At 40.0% G+C, this 20,744-nt stretch overlaps 1 protein-coding gene across 3 annotated transcripts in view; it reads right to left on the bottom strand.

Annotated features, from left to right (window-relative positions):
- The window catches only part of ANKRD50 (ankyrin repeat domain containing 50), a 60,232-nt gene extending 39,923 nt beyond the window's left edge, over window positions 1-20,309 (bottom strand). Inside the window, exons 1-3 of one of the 3 annotated variants that reach the window (XM_067530233.1) lie at window positions 20,179-20,295; window positions 19,132-19,233; window positions 17,697-18,958 (exon numbers count right to left, since the gene is read on the bottom strand). In XM_067530233.1, the coding sequence (XP_067386334.1) occupies window positions 17,697-18,175 (479 nt within the window). In that variant the 5' untranslated portion in view covers window positions 18,176-18,958; window positions 19,132-19,233; window positions 20,179-20,295. Of the gene's footprint in view, window positions 1-17,696; window positions 18,959-19,131; window positions 19,234-19,301; window positions 19,638-20,178 lie in introns of all 3 variants that reach the window. The other 2 variants (XM_067530234.1, XM_067530232.1) reach the window with 2 other exon arrangements.
- Window positions 20,310-20,744: the final 435 nt, after the last annotated feature.

Below are 20,744 nucleotides of genomic sequence, written 5' to 3' on the forward strand. Positions count from 1 at the left end.
ATGCATAAGCTAGTTACAGGAACTGTTCTTTGCGTTCCCCCAATTTCCCAATCTGTAAAATTAGAACAATAACCTCCTTTGGAAAGCACTTTGAAACTACTGATAAAAGGCACTATAAAAAGAATGAGGTATTATTATTAATAAAAGTCACTGACTAATCAATGCTCATTTTGACATACACCACAATGTATAAATTGCAAAGTTAATTTTACACCACTTCGGTAACAAAATGCATTGCACAATTAAACAATGTGGTCTTTTTATTCTCCTCCAATAATTAGCCAGTTCCCTTAGCCATACAGAATCAATCAACATTCTTAGTCAGAGTTTCTTCAATGACCAACGTTGAACATACTCTAACATTGAACTGAATCCAAATTCCCACAGCTTTATACATTCTAGACTGTTGGTCACTTTGCCAAATCATGGAATATAACTAAATATACGATTCTGTCACTGAGGTCACAGATCCCATGACTTTCCAGGACCTCTGTCTTCTTCTGAGGCCCACTGCCAAAGCAGCGGCCAGCCCTGCGACCCACTGCCAGAGCAGCAATAACTAGGTCAGCTCCTCCCCAGGGCTGGAGCAGAGTGGAGGGGCTGGAGCAGCTGCAAGCCCCAGCAGCGCTGTTTGTCCTGCTCCTCACCCAGGGTATTTTTTAGTGTAAGTCAGGGACAGGTCGCTGGCTTCCATGATTTTTTTTATTTATTGCCAGCAACCTGTCACTGACTTTTACTAACAATACCCTTGACAGAATCTTAAACCTTAAATATAACAAATGACAAATCTGACTAGAGTCTGGATTTATATATTACCCAGACAGACAATAAACAAAGAGTGACTTCTGTTTAGGTGATCATAAATACTGACTTTCAAAGTAAGTATTAACCACAGAAAAGGGTGGGGAGGAAGGTGTGGCACTAAACTACTAGAGAAGAATATACTCCTCAATCTGACTCTCGACAGATGTATTTTGAGTTTACATGTTAGGTAACTATGCTTCCAATTGTTCGGTGATCCTGTATTAAAAGGCATGTCACAATGCATATGCATAAAGTGACTCTGTAAGAGGTGTGATGGGTACAGAGGTTAACAATCTCATCTTAATGTTACATTAGCCTTTTCAATGTATTTGATCTCAGGAGAAAAATATGATGGGGAGCTATGGAGACTATTTATGTGTGGCACAGGATTCCTCAGCCACCTATGTACAGCAGTGAAGATCTAGGCCACCATATGTCTAATTAAAGATCTTCAGGACATTCAGTGTACAGGCTGGACAGTAAAATGAAACTTTCAACAAGTCTAGTTCCACAAATACTAGGCTAACATGAAATAATTCAGTTAGAATTCACCTTGTTCCTGGTCAGGTAGAGTTTTCCCTCTTTAGTTGCCTTGCCATGTGTCGTTTTAACCTCATTTACTGCATCAAAATGGTTGCTTTAAATCTTTAATTTCAGAAGCCTTTAGATGGGTTTACATTCCACTTATTCTTTGCTCTAATACAGACCATGTGGTTATTTTGTTTATCTTTCTCTCCTTTCTATTTCTAGCAGATACAGCTCCTCTTAGGAAGGTTTTGTTAACTTCCCATACATCCTTTTATAGTATCTCTACTGTCCACTCATTTATTTTAAAAACATTTTGTAAGACCATCACCATGCATGTCTGATACTATCTCTCTGCAGGGATACACTTAACTTTGATATTCATTCTATAGCTTTTTATTTAGTAAGATCCATTTTTAACAGCAGCTATTATAAAATAGAGCAATTGACAGCTGTTATATTGTACTACTACTATCTTTTTTTTCCTGTTACCATGTACAAGAGCAAATGGGTTGTGGATAGGGAGTTCTTATGGCACAAGAGACAGGTGTTTTCTACTTTTTCCCCAAAGAAAAGGAAAGTAAATCAATAAGGAAAAATGTCAGCATAATATATTTGGGATTAGTGCATCTTAAATTAATGCAGGTATTATAGAATTTTCCACAGTTTATGTTTTCTGAAAAATAACCAGTTCCATTTTTGTGGGGTTGGGGTGGGAGAGACAAAGCTCAAATAGGAAGTAGCAGTATAGTAGAATACTGTTGCTAATTAAGTTGAAGTCAAATTGCTGCATACTGCTGGGCATGCAATAGGTTAAAGGGCTTGGATAGTTTACCTGTTACTGACTAGCCCAAAGATAAAGCTAGTATGAAATATCACTGTACCACCATTGCCGTGACTCACACCCAAGGTGAACTGCCCCCTTCAATTTTAAAGGCAATTCACTGGGAAAGTTTCTTGCTTCCCCAGGGTTTAAAATGTTAGCACTGCCACTCACTTTAAGTTTCTTATGATTAAAAGTTATATAGCAGTGGAAGTGAAAGGAATAGCTAGTTTCTTCTTTAGTTTGGTGAGAATACAAAATTTCACCAATTGCACATATCTGATTTACCCATTAACAGCCCTCTCCTGGGACACTTGTTTGTGAAGCTACACAGGAGAAGGATGTGGTATCTAGGTATTTATACCATGCTCATCACTGATTATAAAATATCAAAAATAAAAAGCAACAATGAGGAAGGGATGGATAAGGAACGTATCAATGGAACAATCTTTGGACTGTAACCTCTTCCTGTGAGGCCCAACTATTTCCTCTCTTGCTTTCCCCCTAGTACATACATAATGCAACAGAAAAAATCTTGTTGTTTGCCACGAACATGGACCACAGTTACACTCCCCCATTTTGACAATCCTGTGTCTCTCCCCCCCCCGTATTGATCAAATCACCTGCCAAAGCAAATAAAGATTCCTATCCATGCTTTCAAGGTATGGCACATCTACATGCCATTGGATCTCTCTGGTCTTTTAAATCACATCCTACCTGCCCCATCTTGAAAGCAAGGATAGGAATCTTAAAATAAACAAAGGATAGCATCATAAGGCCTTCTTCCATGCCACCCACACCACTATGAATTATCTTACAGTAGTATGACAGGATCCCACCCTCTTAAAAACCCACTTCCTTTACACCACCTTCAAAGGTCCATCCCCTCCCGACATCCAAACATCCCCATTACCACCCCAACTTTTTATTTAAAAAAAAAGATATGTATCTTCTGGGTCTCATTCTCTTTTCCATTTGTCTTTTAGATTAGAAATTCTTCAAGCAGGAAATATATCTTTGTGGATGTTACATAACATATTAATTTAAAATGAATTAATGGCTACTACTACTTCACAGGACATGGCAGATTTATCACTCTTCCTGATGTATGGCCATTTCACATCCAGTTCAGGACAAAAGCTAGGTCCCCTTCAGAGTACAGCTCCACTTTTGCTTTCAGCAATATTCTAAATGCTAGTGTCTCCCAGAGTTCTAAGAGTTTCTGTGTCTATTCCTGCTAGCTCACAGAAGACTGTTACAAATCATTCACATGGTAAAAAAAATTGAATTTGAACACTGAGTCACCCACCTGGCAACTAATAAAAAAGTAACTAGCTTAAACTCTGTACAAGTTATGGTTGTGGAAAAAAATCATAACCAGGACAACCAGTTAAATAAGTCCATCTTAAAGCTAGTTGGCAGAAATTCATTATAAGAATACTAGGCTTGTTTTTTCGGTTTATAGTTAGTGTGGAAAAAAATGGATTACATGAAAGATTTCAAAACACTAAAATACATACTAGTCTGTTCTAGTTTAGTCTGCAGGAGCTGTTAGAATTGTGAAATACTTCACAGGAAAACCTGGAAGGTTTAGGATTGCACTAGGAGGATGAAAGACAAAACATTAGTGTCTATTAAAAGTACAAGATGAGAAAGGTCTATAACTTGTCATAATTAAAATTCCCTAAGGGAAACTATCTTAGAGCAATTCAAACTTAAATGGTGTTATGTGTACACAATGATTCCATACATATAAAAGTGAAGAATCCAACTTACCCTTAAAAACACTATTACATGACCCACACACAACAGAAGCTCTATAACAGAAAAGCTTCAAGAGAAATGTCACCAAGTTCTTAAACTTAATATTTAACTTTCAGACATTCTAAAGCATCAAGCTGGAGGGGGAGAGCACGGAAGTACAGTATTCTTTACACAAAACACTGATTTATTAATTGTGATCAGTAAAAACTTAATATACAACCCAGAACAGTGGCTTTTTAGTTTGTACCCTTGTAAAATAGATATGATTGATACCAATCGAAAAGTAGGCAGGAGTTTCATTACAATTAAGTGGGGCAATGTGCATACTAAAAAAAAGTAAGAATTTGCCTTATGAAACATGCGATTTTACTTCACACAAGTTAAAAACAGATTAGGTCAGAACTACCATTTGAGTGGACAATTTCCCTTTAATCTTGCATGCTGGTTCCTAGCAGTGAAAGAATTATTTCTTCACCTTCGCCTGTGTCCTGCCACTTGCATTATTTCAGATTTTCAATAATGTCTACATTAGAGTAATATTACTGCATAATTAAATGTAGGGGTCAAATGCTCTGTTCTTTGGTGCAAAACCCAGGAAGTGACTTACTAGATCATGTTACTACATATTAATTTCTAATTTAGTTCAGCTGGTTAAGCATAGAGAAGAGCTGTATTCATGACAGTCTACTAGAACTGTTGCAGACAGTAATAAGTTAACAAATTTGAGAGAGCTAGTGATTTATAACACCCTTTAGCATCTATACACTGTAGCCTTCAAAGTATAACAACCCACAGAGGATACAATTAAAGTTTAGTTTTATGGGTTTATTTAATTTTGCTTTGTTCCTTATTTCTCTCACTGAAGCTGTCTTGGTCAGTTTTCTTTTTTTTTAGTTAGATCTCAAAAGATCTTTTGATCTTGCAGGTAATAGCTCAGTTTACTGTAAACAGAGAAGAAGGCTGTGTTGTAACAGTAGATGAAGCCTTCAAAAACTATTTAGTATTATTTCATCTCTTCCTACATATTTACTATGCTTAAGCTTCTTCAGTTGAAAAAAAGTCTGCAAGGAAGCTAAAGCAAATGAAGGAGTCCAATGATACACAGGGATGCCATAAAAATCTGTATTGTTTTGAAAGTCCTTTCGTAAAGAGTTTATTTTTAAAATTCAAGTTTATCATATCAACTTGATGCTGTAGGTGGATGTTCTTGGTGTAGCAATTAATTGCCAGAAATCAAAGTGTTCAAAGCAAAACTTTTTTTTTTTTTTTTTTTTGGGGGGGGGCGGGTTGATTCTTTGGTACTGGCATTTATAGAGAACAGAATATTTGTTTTAAGTACTGCTATATGCAAATTAGGCAGAGATTAAAAGACTTAGGCATTTACACAAGATTTGAATGTTTACATATAAAACATGCATGCACATGGGGATATAAATACTTCCTTTTTAAAAAGTGACCTTTTATATTTACCTATTATGTATTCAGAGCTTTCCTAAGCAGCAGCAGAAATTGAAATTAGTCAAGTCAGTTTCACTGCTCCTATTTAGAACCTGAAGGGCTCAGCAAGACTGACAAGAATCAAGACCATTTCACTCTGCTGCTGCTTGGGAAGCTATGATGCCAGCAGAGCCTGCCTGGACCTAGTCACAGCAGAAGATGATCTAAAAAAAAAAAACAGAAGCCACAAGAGGACTGTAGTAGTGTCTTCCAGCAGCCAAGAGATGGGAAGGGTGTAGTGGACCCTCACTACAACAGAAAAGAGACAAATGAGAGAAGACAAGGTGTAAAGCAGGGTGGATTAAAATCAATGATTTTAAAAAAAAATCAGTTTTTTTTTATTTAAATCAGATTTTAATTTAAAAAAAAAATACTAATTTTTTCTCTCGTTTAAAAAATAACAGTTACAACTAAATCTCATCACAAACATGCTAAGCCTACACTTACAGTCTCATAAAAATGAATTAATGGCTCTAATCTGCCCAACCTAACTACCAGCTCTTACTTCTTAAAAGTTCTGGGCTTTCAGTTTCTGTTTGTTTTTATTTCTCAGCAGATTAACGTCACACGTGCACAGACAGACACACGCTGGATAAGATTGTTGTTCTGTGCTTATTTGGTGATGGAGCTGGGCCAAGCAAGGCACAGGAGTTAGTTAAGACACTGTCTTAAAGGCAGACACACAAAGGACGGAGGCAGAGTAGAAAGGAACAGTGGAGTGGACTGGAAAGAAAAAGGGAAGACATTATTCAGTACACACACAGCTTCCTATATTCCCCCACACTTTTACCACAGAAAAAGTGTCATGGCTTCTGGGCGTAAGAGAGACCCTATCTGGGAATATTTTAAAGAAATTCCCTCCCTGGTTAAAAAGAGGAAAATGTGCCAAGTGTAAGCGGTGCAAGAAGGAGATGCAGGACCTCGATGCAAGAATGAAACATCATAATGAAAACTGCTTATTGGGAGAAAATGATGTGGATGAAGATGTGGCTATGTCTGAAGAACAACTGGTTAGTAACTTAAATAATTCATTTTGCAAGGCATCATTCTTCAAGACTCTCTCTCTGTTTTTTAGTATAAGTATGATTTACAAGTAAATTCCCAAGCTGTTTGTTATGTTGGATGCTGCTAGGAAAAAAAAAGTTTAGCTTAGCTAATTCTTATGCCTTGTTTAATTAGATAACTAGGTTTAGAATCTAATCACCCCACGTATACAGTATAGAAAGCTGAAGTAAGAGAAATCTAGGAGTTGCCAGTTGCCACATGGTGTCATTTTCCTATTTTATATTACATAATACATTCCCCTTATTTTGGAACATCATGGCCACACACCATAATAGTAATGCCATAAATCTATTCCCTATTTTACTTCAGCATAACTCAGCTTTCCCAAGGGAACCCCATTCTATACTTGTTTTCTCAAAAAACAGAAGTGCCAGTGAGTTCTATGGGGCTTACTCCAAAATTAAGTGCAGTCAGTCTTAGCTTTTTGGTAATTTGGAATCAGATCTGCATCCTTGCTGAAAAAAGTGTAAATGATTAACTGAATAATAAAGAGAAGAACTGAGAACAACTATTCAAAATCATTTTTGAATTTTGTTTCAGGATTCTATTTAAGCACAAGAGACTTTAACTGTGACTGTCTATCTGCAACAACTTCAGAGTCATCTTTTGGTACTTTTAGCAGCGGTGCTGCAACTAAGCGTATTTCAGAAACAAAGTATCAGTAGCAAGCAAAAGATTTCAATCATCCAGTAAAAACCACCACCATGGATGGGTTTGTAGTAAGGACCAACAAATACCAACACGACACCATAGATGAAAAGATTGCTTGGTTCGTTTATGTCACAAATTCTCCTTTTCGCATTAACAACAATAAACACTTCATTGACATGGTTGAGTCCTTACAACCAGGCTACATTCCACTTGGTAGAACAGACATTGGTGGAAGGTTGCTAGATACAGTGTATGAGAAGGAACTTGAACAGTGTGCAAGAAATACTGAGGGGAAATTTGCCAGTTTAAGCCTTGATGGGTGGAGCAATGTACACAATGATCCAGTAATATGTGCCTCTGTGACAACAGAAGATGGGAATTCATATCTTTCAGAAACAATAGATACATCGGGAAATGCCCACACAACAGAACATTTAAAAAGTAGCAGTGAAAGCTGTAATAAACTGTGAACAAAAATTCAATTGTCACGTGCACAGTTTTGTCACAGACAGTACTGCAAAAGTGGCGAAGATGAGAAGATACTTAGAAGAAATAGAAGGATGCTCCTTAATAACATATGGCTGCAGTGCCCATTTAATGCATCTTTCAGCCAAAGACTTCTTCTCCAAGAATAAAAGAAAATGTTGTTGAAGTCACAAAATACTTCCATAACAACCATTTTGCTTCAGCTTCACTGAAGAGAGCAGGAGGATCCAAATTAATTCTCTCTCAAGATGTTCAATGGAATTATGTGGTTGAATGTTTTGAACTATTTATTAAGAACTGGTCTATTCTCATAAAACTTTGTGAAGAAAACCATGATAAAATAGATAGAAATATCTCATCCAAAGTATCCAACATTGGATTGAAGAGGAATGTAGAGGATATACTGAAGCCTATATCCATAGCCTTCAACAAACTTCAGAGAAATTGTTGCTGCATTGCTGATGCTGTCAAAATTTGGAAGGCACTTCCAGAGACACTGAAGAAAGACCTCACCAGAAAGTTAAACTGCAAGCAATAAAGAAGCAAATGGATTAAGCATTAACTCCACCTCATTTTCTGACTAACATTCTCGACCCCAGATATAAAGATAGATGCCTAACTTCTGAAGAAGATGGTGCTGCCATGGCATGGGTATCTCAAAATCACTCAGTTATGCCAGTCATAATAAATTTCAGAGCTGGAGCAGAACCATTTAAACAGTACATGTTTACCGATGATGATGTGAACAAAGTCACTCCCCTGAACTGGTGGAAATCATTAGCCAGGCACCTTGAAAAAGAGCTCCTGCAGTTGCTAAGCCAATTTTTCACAGCAGCAGCTTCTTCTGCAGGCACAGACAGAATATTTTCATTGATTGGTATTATTCACTCAAAGCTAAGAAGTCGACTGGGTGTTGAAAAAGCAGGAAAACTCGTATTTCTGTTTCAGTCTATGAATAAAAATGACAGTGGGAGTGGGAAAGATGAGAGCTAGTTGTAGAAGATTTAAGGACAACATATGTTTAGTGTTGTGATGACTTGTCTGTTAGAGTTAATAAAATTTGAAAAATTTGAATAATAAAAAAAGGAAGAGTTTAAGGACAGCCAACAGTTGGGCAACGCAGGAGACTGCTGCAATTGCAAATGTGAAACATTTATGTCACATTTAAGATTTAGTTTAATAAAATATAAGTGCTATTGTGTTTGTGTGTGAGATTTAGTTCTTACCATTCCTAATGTACTGCTGCTGCATCTGCAGCTTGACACAGATGATGAGTACTATGTACTATTTCCTAAATTAATAAAAATAAAGTTATCTAAAAAATTTCACAAAGTATACCCTCCTAGATGTTGTAAAATGCTGTATTGAGTTGTAAATTAACATCGTTTAGTGATCAGATTTGCACCATTGTTTAAGAAATATGTGAAGAAGTATCAGTGGGAAACTTGATTTAAATCAATGATTTCCTCTTGGTCATTTAAAATCATTGATTTAAATCAATCCACCCTGGTGTGAAGAGTCAGGTTAAATGACTTTTCCTGGGGAAAATACAAACAATGACAGAGCACATTACAGACAGCACACTGAAAGAAGAGTCAACACTCTCCCACTTCCCAACAGCCTAGGTTTAGGTTACTGCAATGGTCTGCAAGGAGCTGCCTCAAGATCTAGCTGGTTACAACACCCCACCATGAGTCTTCCATATCAGCTTCTGGCTAATACACATCTAATAATTTTTCCAGCCTTGATGGTAGAAAGTTCTTTCACTAAATTTAGCTCTATTCATAGAATCATAGAATATTAGAGTTGGAAGGGACCTCAGGAGGTCATCTAGTCCAACCCCCTGCTCAAAGCAGGACTAACCTCAGCTATATCATCCCAACCAGGGCTTTGTCAAGCCTCAGCTTAAAAACCTGTAAGGATGGAGATTCCACCACCTCCCTAGGTAACCCATTCCAATGCTTCACCACCCTCCTAGTAAAAAAGAAAAGCCTCAATTTGCCACACTCTCACCCTTAGAGAGTAAAGTTAAGACTTTTTCACAGCTATCATTTTGACCTCATGGGCATTGGTGAAACTGTCAGAGTGTCCACTTCATGTTGCTGCCAGCTCTGAATAGCAGGCAAACAGCATAACGTGGTCAGCACTGTATAATGCATTAGGGAGGTGGACCCAAAACACTGAGGAGGAGTAAAACAACAAAGACCCACCCCATGGACTATAAAATGGATAGAGAACTGGCTAGAGCATAGGGCTCAACAAGTAGTGATCAATGGCTCCATGTCTAGCTGGCAGCCGGTCACAAGCGGAGTGCCCCAGGGGTTGGTCCTGGGGCTGGTTTTGTTCAACATCTTCATTAATGATCTGGAAGATGGGGTACATTGCACCCTCAGCAAGTTTGCAGATGACACTAAGCTGGGGGGAGTGGTAGATACCCTGGAAGGTAGGGATAGGATACAGAGTGACCTAAACAAACTGGAGGATTGGGCCAAAAGAAATCTAACGAGGTTCAACAAAGAAAATTGCAGAGTCCTCCACTTAGGAAGGAAGAATCCCATGCAAAGCTATAGACTGGGGACCGACGAGCTAGGCAGCAGTTTTGCAGAAAAGGACCTGGGGGTAACAGTGGATAAAAAGCTGGATATGAGTCAGCAGCGTGCCCTGGTTGTCAAGAAGGCTAATAGCATATTGGGCTGCATTAGGAAGAGCATTGCCAGCAGGACGCGGGAAGTGATTATTCCCCTCTATTCGGCATTGGTAAGGCTGCATTTGGAGTATTGTGTCCAGTTTTGGGCCCCCCACTACAAAAAGGATGTGGACAAGTTGGAGAGAGTCCAGCGGAGGGCAACAAAAATGATTAGGGGGCTGGAGCACAGGACTTATGAGGAGAGGCTGAGGGAACTGGGCTTGTTTAGTCTGCAAAAGAGAAGAATGAGGGGGGATTTGATAGCAGCCTTTAACTACCTGAAAGGGATTCCAGGGAGGATGTGGCTAGGCTGTTCTCGGTGGTGGCAGATGACAGAACAAGGAGCAACGGTCTCAAGTTGCAGTTGGGGAGGTCTAGGTTGGACATTAGGAAAAAGTTTTACACTATGAGGGTGGTGAAGCACTGGAATGGGTTACCTAGGGAGGTGGTGGAATCTCCATCTTTAGAGGTTTTTAAGCTGAGGCTTGACAAAGCCCTGGCTGGGATGATATAGCTGAGGTTAGTCCTGCTTTGAGCAGGGGGATGGACTAGATGACCTCCTGAGGTCCCTTCCAACTCTATGATTCTGATTCTATGTCCCTTCACAGCAGTCAAGATCATCTGGAGACAAAACTCTTGCCTCACAGCAGCTACAGTGATATGGAACTTCATACAGTGTCAGACACCTACTGGTCAGAAGTCAACGCAAGAGTTCAAGCAGCAAGAAATGAAAATGGAAGCAGTCATTCAAATCAAAAGGGACTGACTTTTGCCTCAATGGTGAAGATCTACCACAATCAGAATTTTAAAAATTGAACAGTAAGCACTATCAATCTAAAGCACAATCAAATAGTTTATACATTTCCATACTGCTAACAAGGTGCTTCAAATAAATAAATGTAAGACACTCCAAACGATGAAAGGCATACTAAATAACTACTGGATAAAATCTGTGCAATTCCTGAACATTCAAATTACAATTATTTCTTCAAAGAGTTTTCCAGGAATTATAAAAAGAACTGCTTCTTAATTCTCATTTGACTAGTCATTAAAATAATACACTAAGCCAAAAAAAAAAAAAAAAAAAAAAAAAGGCTTTTTCCTTATCTACTTTTAAAATGTGGCTATACTTAGACAAGCAAACAGTAAAAAATGGGATTATTGCGGTAATGTAGATTTATGGTCTCTCAGCGGACTTCCACACCACTTTTGCTCAATAAGTAAATAGATGTTTTTTCCTTACTGAACAGACCTGCAAAACTCAATCTGGGATCTGAAAGCAAAGCATGTTCTCACCACTTAAAAGGAGGTCAAAGCATCCTGAAATTGGAACTTTGTTGACAATACAACAACCAGAAAGAATCCAGCTCACTTCCTGATAGCACTGCAGAGTCAATATAGCCAAGAGGAGAAAAAATAGTAAACTTTGTCAGGAAAGAAGCTGACTGAATACACACAGATTGATTAAGATTTTAAATATCTAACCATGAAACACAAAAACCCCAATCCTTACACATCTTTTTTCCCAAGCACACAAGTCATTCCAGTGAACACCACAGCTACTCATGTAGGTGTAGTTATTTATGTGCATGCAAATTTACCTGATGACAGTGTAAGATTTTAGATGGCAACTCCAAGATGTATGATTTACTGCTGCCCAAAGTGATAACACACACCACTATTCCAAAGCTTTCATTTCTAACTGCAATGGATACCCAAAAGCAATATATATCCCAGCTTAAAACCTTCGGCCAATGAAAAATTTTCAGTGACCTCATATGCTTTTACATCAAACAGACCAGCATACATGATTATCTCACATTCCTTGCATTTGAAGTTCTATTGCTTTAACACCATTGACACTGTTAAGGTTTTGGATTAAAATGCAAGTTTGACAAAACTAGAGTATGTATACAGCACTGAGATATCTGTTGGGGATGGAAGCCTTATGGAGCTCTGGAGTGTGGAAAGATAAAGAGGAATGCAGATGTCTCTCCTTTTATTTCCATGCCTATGAAGATTTTGGGTGGATGAGGTATATCCTGCTGCAACCTTAACAGAACTACATTTAGTGATGGTTTATTAACTGCCTTGTTTGTTTGTTTTTCTAATATATAAATACAGCTTTGCTGTACCTCCATGGATAAATCCCCAGAATCAAGGAGAAAAGCTGCACCTCCGTGGGAATCAGCAGGAGAACTTGTGATGCTGAAATGGCTCCTTTGACAACCCTCCTGAAGAATGAGAGCTGTGCCACGCCACACTAGCTTGTGCTTCCATAAATTTTTCCATATTTCACCCTATTTAAAAGCAAGTGTACCAAGAGCAACCCTCTTTAGCAGAGATGACAACCTATCAGCTACAAAACTTCCATGAAGGATTCCATGCAACACACACTCAGTTTGACAGCTCTTCCCTTACCATTTCATATGTTAGGGTTCATGGCCTTAGTCAATAACAAGGATAGTTAACTGCATGGGATTTAAACAATCAGAAGATCTGAATCTCTGGTCTCCTCTTTTCCAGCTCAGGGAAATTTCTCCTAGGCTATAAAGGTAGTTGACAAGTTTCTCTCCCCCCGTTCACCCTCAATTCCACCCCAAAATGAAGATTCAGAGGTCTTGCTTTTATGCAGCTATTTTCCACTGTGGCAAAAATGTTATACAAAATACTATAGGCAAAGACTACTTCTGTATAACTGATATTCTAGAAATCAGCATATAATCAGCAATAACATGGCCAAAAGGGTACAATGGAAAGGGTACAAAGGAAAGTGAGACTATCCAGTGTAGGGGGTCAGAAGAATTGTCAAAAGTGATATTTGAACTTTCTGTATCAATTAATTTCAAACTACCACGCACAAGTCAAACAGCACTCCAAATTTATATTTTATGTTGTGCTTTTTGCCATTTCAATGTGGGTTTTTTCTTTAAAACAGAACTATAACACAACTTGAACTTGTGTTGCAGCTAACCATTGTGCTATACTGATCAAGAAATAACTATCCAATTTAGGGTAACTGAAAGCAAAAGTATTGTCCACCACCCACTTACTATTGTCACAGGTGTATTTTAAACATGTGCATAGGAGTGCTTAGGAAAGGTATCATATGAACAGCATTGGAGTGTAGTCCTATACTCATAATACAGCTACAGCAGTCACCAAAAATACAAACTTGCCCACTACCTCATCATGCCAATGTACCTCATTGCCTGACCTAGAATGACCATATTGAATGGTTAGAGATACTGACCTACCATTCCAACTCTGGCTGAGATGGTCAAATAAATAAGCTAATTTATTCCAGTTAAGGTAGAAAGTGGCATGATGTGGACACGTGAGCACTGAGACCACTGAATCTTTCCCCTTCATTGCCACTGACCATCCAAACAGCCACCATAGTAAGTTGTAAGAGTCTTCTAAAACCTATTTGAATTTTAGCATGACCTAGACAGGAAATATCTCATTAAAATAACTTGAATCTATTCTCCCACTGACTATTTTTTGCCTTCTCAGGCCATTTTATATTCCCCTATAACATTATGAACTCTTTTTTAGAGTCTCCACCGCCTCCCCACTTCCCTTTTATTTTGTTAGTTTCTGGTTCCTTTTACTTCTACCTTTAGTCTATTTCTTTTCATTGTAATGGTGCTCTGAAGCTTCAAATCCACAAAGAATAAAGGTTTTACCTTGTTTCAGGAGCAAGGGAATCCCACAGAAGATTACATCTGTACCTGAGTTGCTCCTTTGTATAAAACACTTAGTGGTATCAGCAGAGCAGAATCTTGTCACTGTCATAATGCTCCTGCTGGCACCAGTGGAAAAGATGTGTGTGCAGAAAGAACATAGGCATGTTACTCTGCTGAGATTGGAGGTGTTCTGTGAGGGATAAGGAAATAGGATAAAAAGGAGAGGCAGACTCTTGCTTCTTCCTTCCTGTTTTCCTCCCTCCATTACTGGGTCTATACCAAGAGCCCTCAGCAGCAGAAAGGGGCAATTGCATTTGCTTCACTGTTAGTGTTGCAGCAAGCTCACTAGTGAAGCATCATGTGCAGAAGAGTGATCTGAGAAGACAGGGAGGCAAAAGGGAGACAGTAAAAAGACAAAAAAAGAGAACTGGAAGAATCTAATACAAGTAGAAAGGATGGCTGCACTGGCAGTCTAACAGCAGGAAATACTGATTTAGGACCATGGTCGGTTTTCAGGGCTATTTTCCATCATTTCACATTTAAATTTTGAAGACAAAAATGAACAATCTATATAGTTTTGAAAGTTTATATAGTTTCAAAGTTTAAAAACTCAGGATCAACCTAATATGAAAACTCACTGTGTCAAATTAGGACATTATAAGTCATCTAAATGATTAATGTATATTTAAAGACATGAATACTGTATCACTAATGTAGTGCTTGAAGCACAAGGATAATTTTTTATTAGTATTCCCCATGTTTTTCAAAATTGGATGCTTAAAATTAGGTTCAGATACATACTGAGGCCAGGTCTACACTATAGGCTTCTGCTGGCATACCTACATCAGTCATGGATGTGAAGAGGTGTCATCCCTGATAGACATAGCTGTGCCAGCATGTTTCACTCCTGGGGCTAGTTTTACAATACCAGTACAAAGCAAATGTCTGCCAATACAGTTGCATCAGCAATAGAAGCACTTTGCTGGTGTAGTATGTTATACTGAGTGCTCCTACAGTAGACATGGACTGAGTTACATAAAATGGTCCAATTTTCAAAGCTGTTATGATTTAGTCATAATGGAGTGTCTAAACATGACACAGGAACCTAACTTTAGGTACTCAATCCAAAAAATCTTGGCCGCTGTTTTGTTCTCTATTTTAACTTTAGACTTCTAACAAATACAGATAAAAAACCAAAACTAAGTAAAAATGCTAAGTAAAAGGATAGCCTCATCTGACATATTTTCTGCAATTAAATCAGATCTAAAGCTTTGATCATTGTAGTGTCTTTTGAATCTAGAACAAAAAAACAACAAAGAGTGAAGGCAAGACAGACAAGAGTCTAAAGAAAGAACTTCAGTTGCAACTGTGTTCATTCACAAACTATTTTGTGACAGAAAATGTGCTTATCAAGAGTAGAAGTGCCCAAAAGCAGTACTACCAACAGCAATTCCTTCTTTTAGTTTTACACACAGTGACTGACATTTATCAGGAGGTCTGCTCAAATCTTCCACATTCTTGATCTCATTTCTCTTTGAATTGTGCATCCTACTTTAGGAAAAGTTTCAAAGATTACAAATGGGTGGGAGAAAGAAGGTAAATATATTAAAAACTGAATTAGTTAACTTGATTTTATCTTTTTTGAAAAAAAATTTAAAATATGAATAAAAGTGTGAAAAGCCTCATTTTTCTGGATTACAATTATACAGTTCACTATGCATAAAAAATTATAACATACCCCTAAGACTGCTGAAAATACACATCTTTAACAGGCAGGAAGTGACCATGCAAACCATTTAGTAAACTGTATTCACTATTTTTCAAACAATAAGTTGTTTCTAAATTAATCTTCACTGGGGACCTAGAAATGGGGGGGGGGGGGGGGGGAATTCTAGGCCAACATCCAAGACAGATTTTTATAGCCTTACCAATATAAGCTTGTTCAGATTTATAAACAAAAGATTTTCCATTGTAGGCCCTGAACTTGCAACAGGGTCTGTAAGGACAGACCCTGCTTCTGTATGGAACCCAGTGACTCTGCCTACCAGGAGCTAGCGCTGTTTTAAAGGTAGGTATTGTTAATTTTCCTTCCAAGAAGCTGCAAATAGAGAAATAGAAATAAACTACTAGCACCGGGAGTATTAAGATGAAGTATGGATGAGAGAATTTTAGATCGCCAAAGTACTGAAAAAAACCAAGTTAAAAAGGAAAGAGATTAGGAGCTACAGATGCTTAGAACTTTGAAAATTAAGTACTTAAACTGGCCTGAATACTGAAAATGTTGCCATTAACATCATTTACAAACAGTGAAAAACTCACTCTGTATTTCCACACAGGTCTATTTTAAACTTTTGCTGGGGGGGGGGGGGGGGGGGGAGAGGGGAAGGTAAGACGGGAGGGGGAGGGGCGGGGATTATCAATTTAATGCTAGTGAAAAACCTTGGTTTGAAAGCATTGGAGACTTGACCAATGGACCAATTGACCTATGGATAAAAAGAACAGGTATTGTAATGGCAAGGTAGAGTAAGGGAAGCTTGCAATGAATTTAGGTACTCTTCTTCAGTCTCAATGTCTGTTTAGCTAACCCTACAACGGAGACAGGAAAAATTCTTATGGTGATATTTTTTATGTGGACACTAGCCCAATAAAACTTCAGAGATCACACTGGCCACTCAAGAGCCATGATGTAAAGTTCCATACCAACAACCTAGTGGTAAAAATTCCACTACAAATACTATATAGAGCCACTGTCTTTACTGTATTTTCCTTTTTATTTAATTTGTCAGATGAGATTAATGTCTTATTCAGCCATTCCAAAAAAAAGCAGTGTCTAGGACTATGATCAAGAATACACACCCGCTAAATATTTTTGTGTAAATTACTCTACATTGTGATTATCACTGTCCCTACCGCTGATAAAAATGCTTTCAACGGTATATTAAAACACATTTCCATATAGCAAGGGGCAGCAATGACAGAAGTGAATACTGCACTGCTGAGCTAGTGATTTTCCTCACAGTTAGTCAATCAACCCTGCGATTTCTTAGATTTTGCTAGAAAAAAATGAATGCCCTACATTTTAAAAGTTACTTCTACACAGTATATGGATTCCCTAGGTTTTTTTTTTTTTTTTTTTTAAATAAATATCTACAGAAAGAATTGTTACGAATTCCCTGTAAGATCCGGTACCACCTAATACTGTGAAAGAATGGTAATTCAATAAGTAGTTATGTGAATATAGCACAACCCTTGCATATTTAAGTGGGATAGATTAATTTTAATTTAACATTTTCCTACCTGATCTTGCTGGATACAGAGAGGTCTGATCCAGAATGGCAATTTCTTAGGTCTATCTTGTCTGACAATGGCAAGTACCAAGTACTTCAGAGGAAGTGCAAGAACCCTGCAGCATGTGGGATAAATGGACTCTAGTAGTTATTCTCTGAGGCCCTATCCCTTCAAAAAATATTATAACTGGATATTTTTTATATCCACCACTATATTTTGAAGTAAAGATCTGTGTGTCAGGAAGTTAGAATTTTTCTCATTACAATTTTGGAAGCGATGGGAGCAATCCATGAAGCTCAACAATACCATTATGCCACAAGAAAAAAAAGCATATTTTTCCTGTCTGGAAGTGCTTTCGGCTGTTTGGATGAAAGGCACTATATAAACTGGTATATATACACGGTGGGTTTACTTTTACCTTTTAAATGCTTCAGCAGGGTTCCTCTCACATTCCCCAGGTTGCATGAGACTTTGAACAGCAGGATCTCGTAGTTTGTCTTCATATCCCTGGATCAGTCCACTGCGGCAGATCTGGGTAACTAAACCTCTAATAAATCCTCCAACACACAGCGTATCAGAGTCTTGGGCTCTGCAGAAGTGGAAAGCTAGAGCTTGGCGATGCAAGCCTCTTTGTAGACTTGCAGGTGAGCTTGGCCACAATAATTCAGTACAGAGAGCTGTCTTGCCACTACCAGGCCCTCCTACCAATAACACACCCCAGGCAGTTCCTTTCCCAGAGACAACACCAGCATTATTCCCAGAATTTGCTACAAGAGATGGTTTGTTGGCAGCTGTGTTGCTGCAGTTAGCTTTCTCCTGAAGGCAGTGTAGAAGCTTGTGGAAAACCCACTCCCTACAGTAAAACTGCTTCCCTTGCAGCAAACTGGTTTGAGCCATTTTGAAGACCTTCTTCCCAGGGATTGGTCATAAATAGCTATGTAACTTCAACATCTTAAAGTCTGGATATAAGGATCCATCTTATACACAGATTCATCTTCTGCAGGGAGCTGGTCACAGGGTGACACTATAAGTTGAGTTTTGCAAGAAGGGTTAATACCTTTTTTACAGGACAATCGGAGTCATTCCATTCAGATGCTTTATTGTAATTAACATGTAATCTGCTTCAGAGTTCAACTGCTTATACGATGAAGTGATGCCTGATACCAAGGCTCAATAGTATTTCTCATATGGCTCAAAAGGTAACAATTCCATGACTACATCTGTAGATATATACAGTTGTGTATGTTCCCAGAGTACCAAGACAATGCATCTGGAGAAACTGAGAGAAAGTCTTTTTTCAGTATATACTAGATGGCTCTCAATTCCAAGCATAAATCTCTCTGGATTTACATCCAGAAAGCTGTCCACAGTAAAATATAGCTTCTGGAGTTCTATACAGATTTTTTTCTTCAAAAAGTAGAATGTATATTGCAAACAGGAGGACCTGAACCACTTGTTGTGAAGTGGTCAGTATAAATACTAAACCTAGTAGGCTTCATAAATCTGCACAAGTACCAGGAAAGTGCTTCAAATGGTCTCCTATGTAGCAGAGTTGATGGGAAAATGTTAACACCTCCTTAATGTATGACAAGTGCTTTCTGGGAGATCCTGGATTCTTATTCAACTCATTCTAAGGGATCTCAATTGCAAGATGTCAAAACAAACATCTTCTCTGGACCTCTGAAATAAAGAGCAAGACAATGATTTTAACTCCATGTGCAAAACATCACTATTTTACTATAAATTTGTATTTTAAAATAGTCAATATTGCTCATTTGTACCAATTTCTGAAAATCTTTAAGTTAAATTTCAAATTTATTGAGGAGAAATAATTTTAGTCAAGGTTCCCATACCTCTGCTATGGGCATGAGCTGCAATTAGTCACGTTTACATCCTTTGATTCGTTTTAAAGGGACCTCAAAACCACAAGGAGGGAGGTAAGCCTCACACAGCTCCTAAAGAAACACATGCACAGCTGAACGTTTTTCCCTACCAACATTTGTTCATTTGATTACCCTTTTACCTGCTTTCTCCATTATCGGCTGCATTTTTACACACCAGTGCTGCCTACAGCTCTCTTTACACACTTCTTTGTTCATCGTTTGTATGCATTAGGACACAGCAGCCTCTTGGAGTCACATTTTAATCCACCCACCAACACTAATATCGTACGGTTTGTTGTTGTGCAGCACATTTCCATTATCTGCAGTATTCCGCCTGGCTGGGTTCAGTCTTTTTTTTCCGTTGGCCCTTTGCTTTATGTCCCAGTGCCCGGCTTACATTTCAGCTGATCCAGGGGCAGGGCTTAAAAGTCACTTCACGAGGTCCTGCCGGTCGAGCTACATTTTTTACAGCAGGCCTGTCGAAGTGAGCAGCTGTGAGCTCTCCCCATCTGCTTCTCATACACGCCACACTAGAGACACACGCCCTGTCCCTCCTCCTGGCCCCCGCGCAGCAGACAGCCTGGGTTGTGTGTGCACACAGCGCCCGGCACAAAGATCCGAGCCAGCAGCCGCCCTGCGCCCCTCCTCCCCGGGAGCGCTCGGCTGAACGTCCCCAGCTCCCCACCCGGCCACCCACCCCGGGCTCACGCCCCGACACGCGATGGGTTTCGCCCTCAGCCCCAGGCGCCGCTCAGCTCCTCCTGCCCCCTGTCACTGTCGCCCGGCCGACAGCGGCGCGGCGGGGCGGGCTGGGGGGGGACAGCCGCCGGGCACAGGCAGGCGGAGCAGCCGCCCCGGACAAGGTGCGGCCCGGGGAGCTGCACTGCAGCCCCAGCTACAGACACCGCAGGCTCGGGGGGCAGCGGCGGCTGCAATAGCCGCCACCGGGCTCCCCCAGCCTGGCCGCCCATCCACACCCGGCTGCCGGGGAAGGGGCCTCCGCAGCGGCTCAGTTACCTTCTCCGGCCAGCCGCTGCTCCCGCACGGCCCGTCGCTGTCTTGCTCTCGCTGCCGAGCCGAGCCCGAGCGCCGACCGTGACTGTCTCAGCCCGTCTGGTCCGCTCGGCTCCTCCCTGACCCGGCCGGCCCCGGCCCCTGCGCTCGGGACCACGCCCCCTTTCCCTCTCCGCTCCGCCCCTTCCCTTCCCCTCTCTCGCGCGCGGCGGCCGTTGGGGAGGGGGCGTGGCGGGACAGATGCTGCGTGACATCTGGGAAAGAAAATAGTTCGGGGCGGAGGGAGATCGTCAGTTGCGCAGTTGTCGTATCCTTCCACGACCTCATCACCCGCCCTCCCCTACCCGGGGCTTTGTCCTACACGGCATGTGTCTCCCGTCCCTTTCCCCTCCCCCCCCGCCCCGCCACACTGTCGGCAAGAGCCTGGAGGAAACTCAGCTCCCCCCGCCCAACGTGATTCCAGGGAGCAGCAGTCTGCACCCCGGGGGAGGGGGCTAGCTCCCCATGCACGCAGTGTGTGTGTGTGGGGGGGGGGGAGAATAGGTCACAGGGAGAAGCCCCTTCGTCCT

This window comes from Emydura macquarii, unplaced genomic scaffold (genome assembly GCF_026122565.2).
Source record: "Emydura macquarii macquarii isolate MOO-44397 ecotype Brisbane River unplaced genomic scaffold, CSIRO-AGI_Emac_v2 contig_3044, whole genome shotgun sequence".
In the NCBI taxonomy this organism is placed as follows: domain Eukaryota; kingdom Metazoa; phylum Chordata; order Testudines; family Chelidae; genus Emydura; species Emydura macquarii.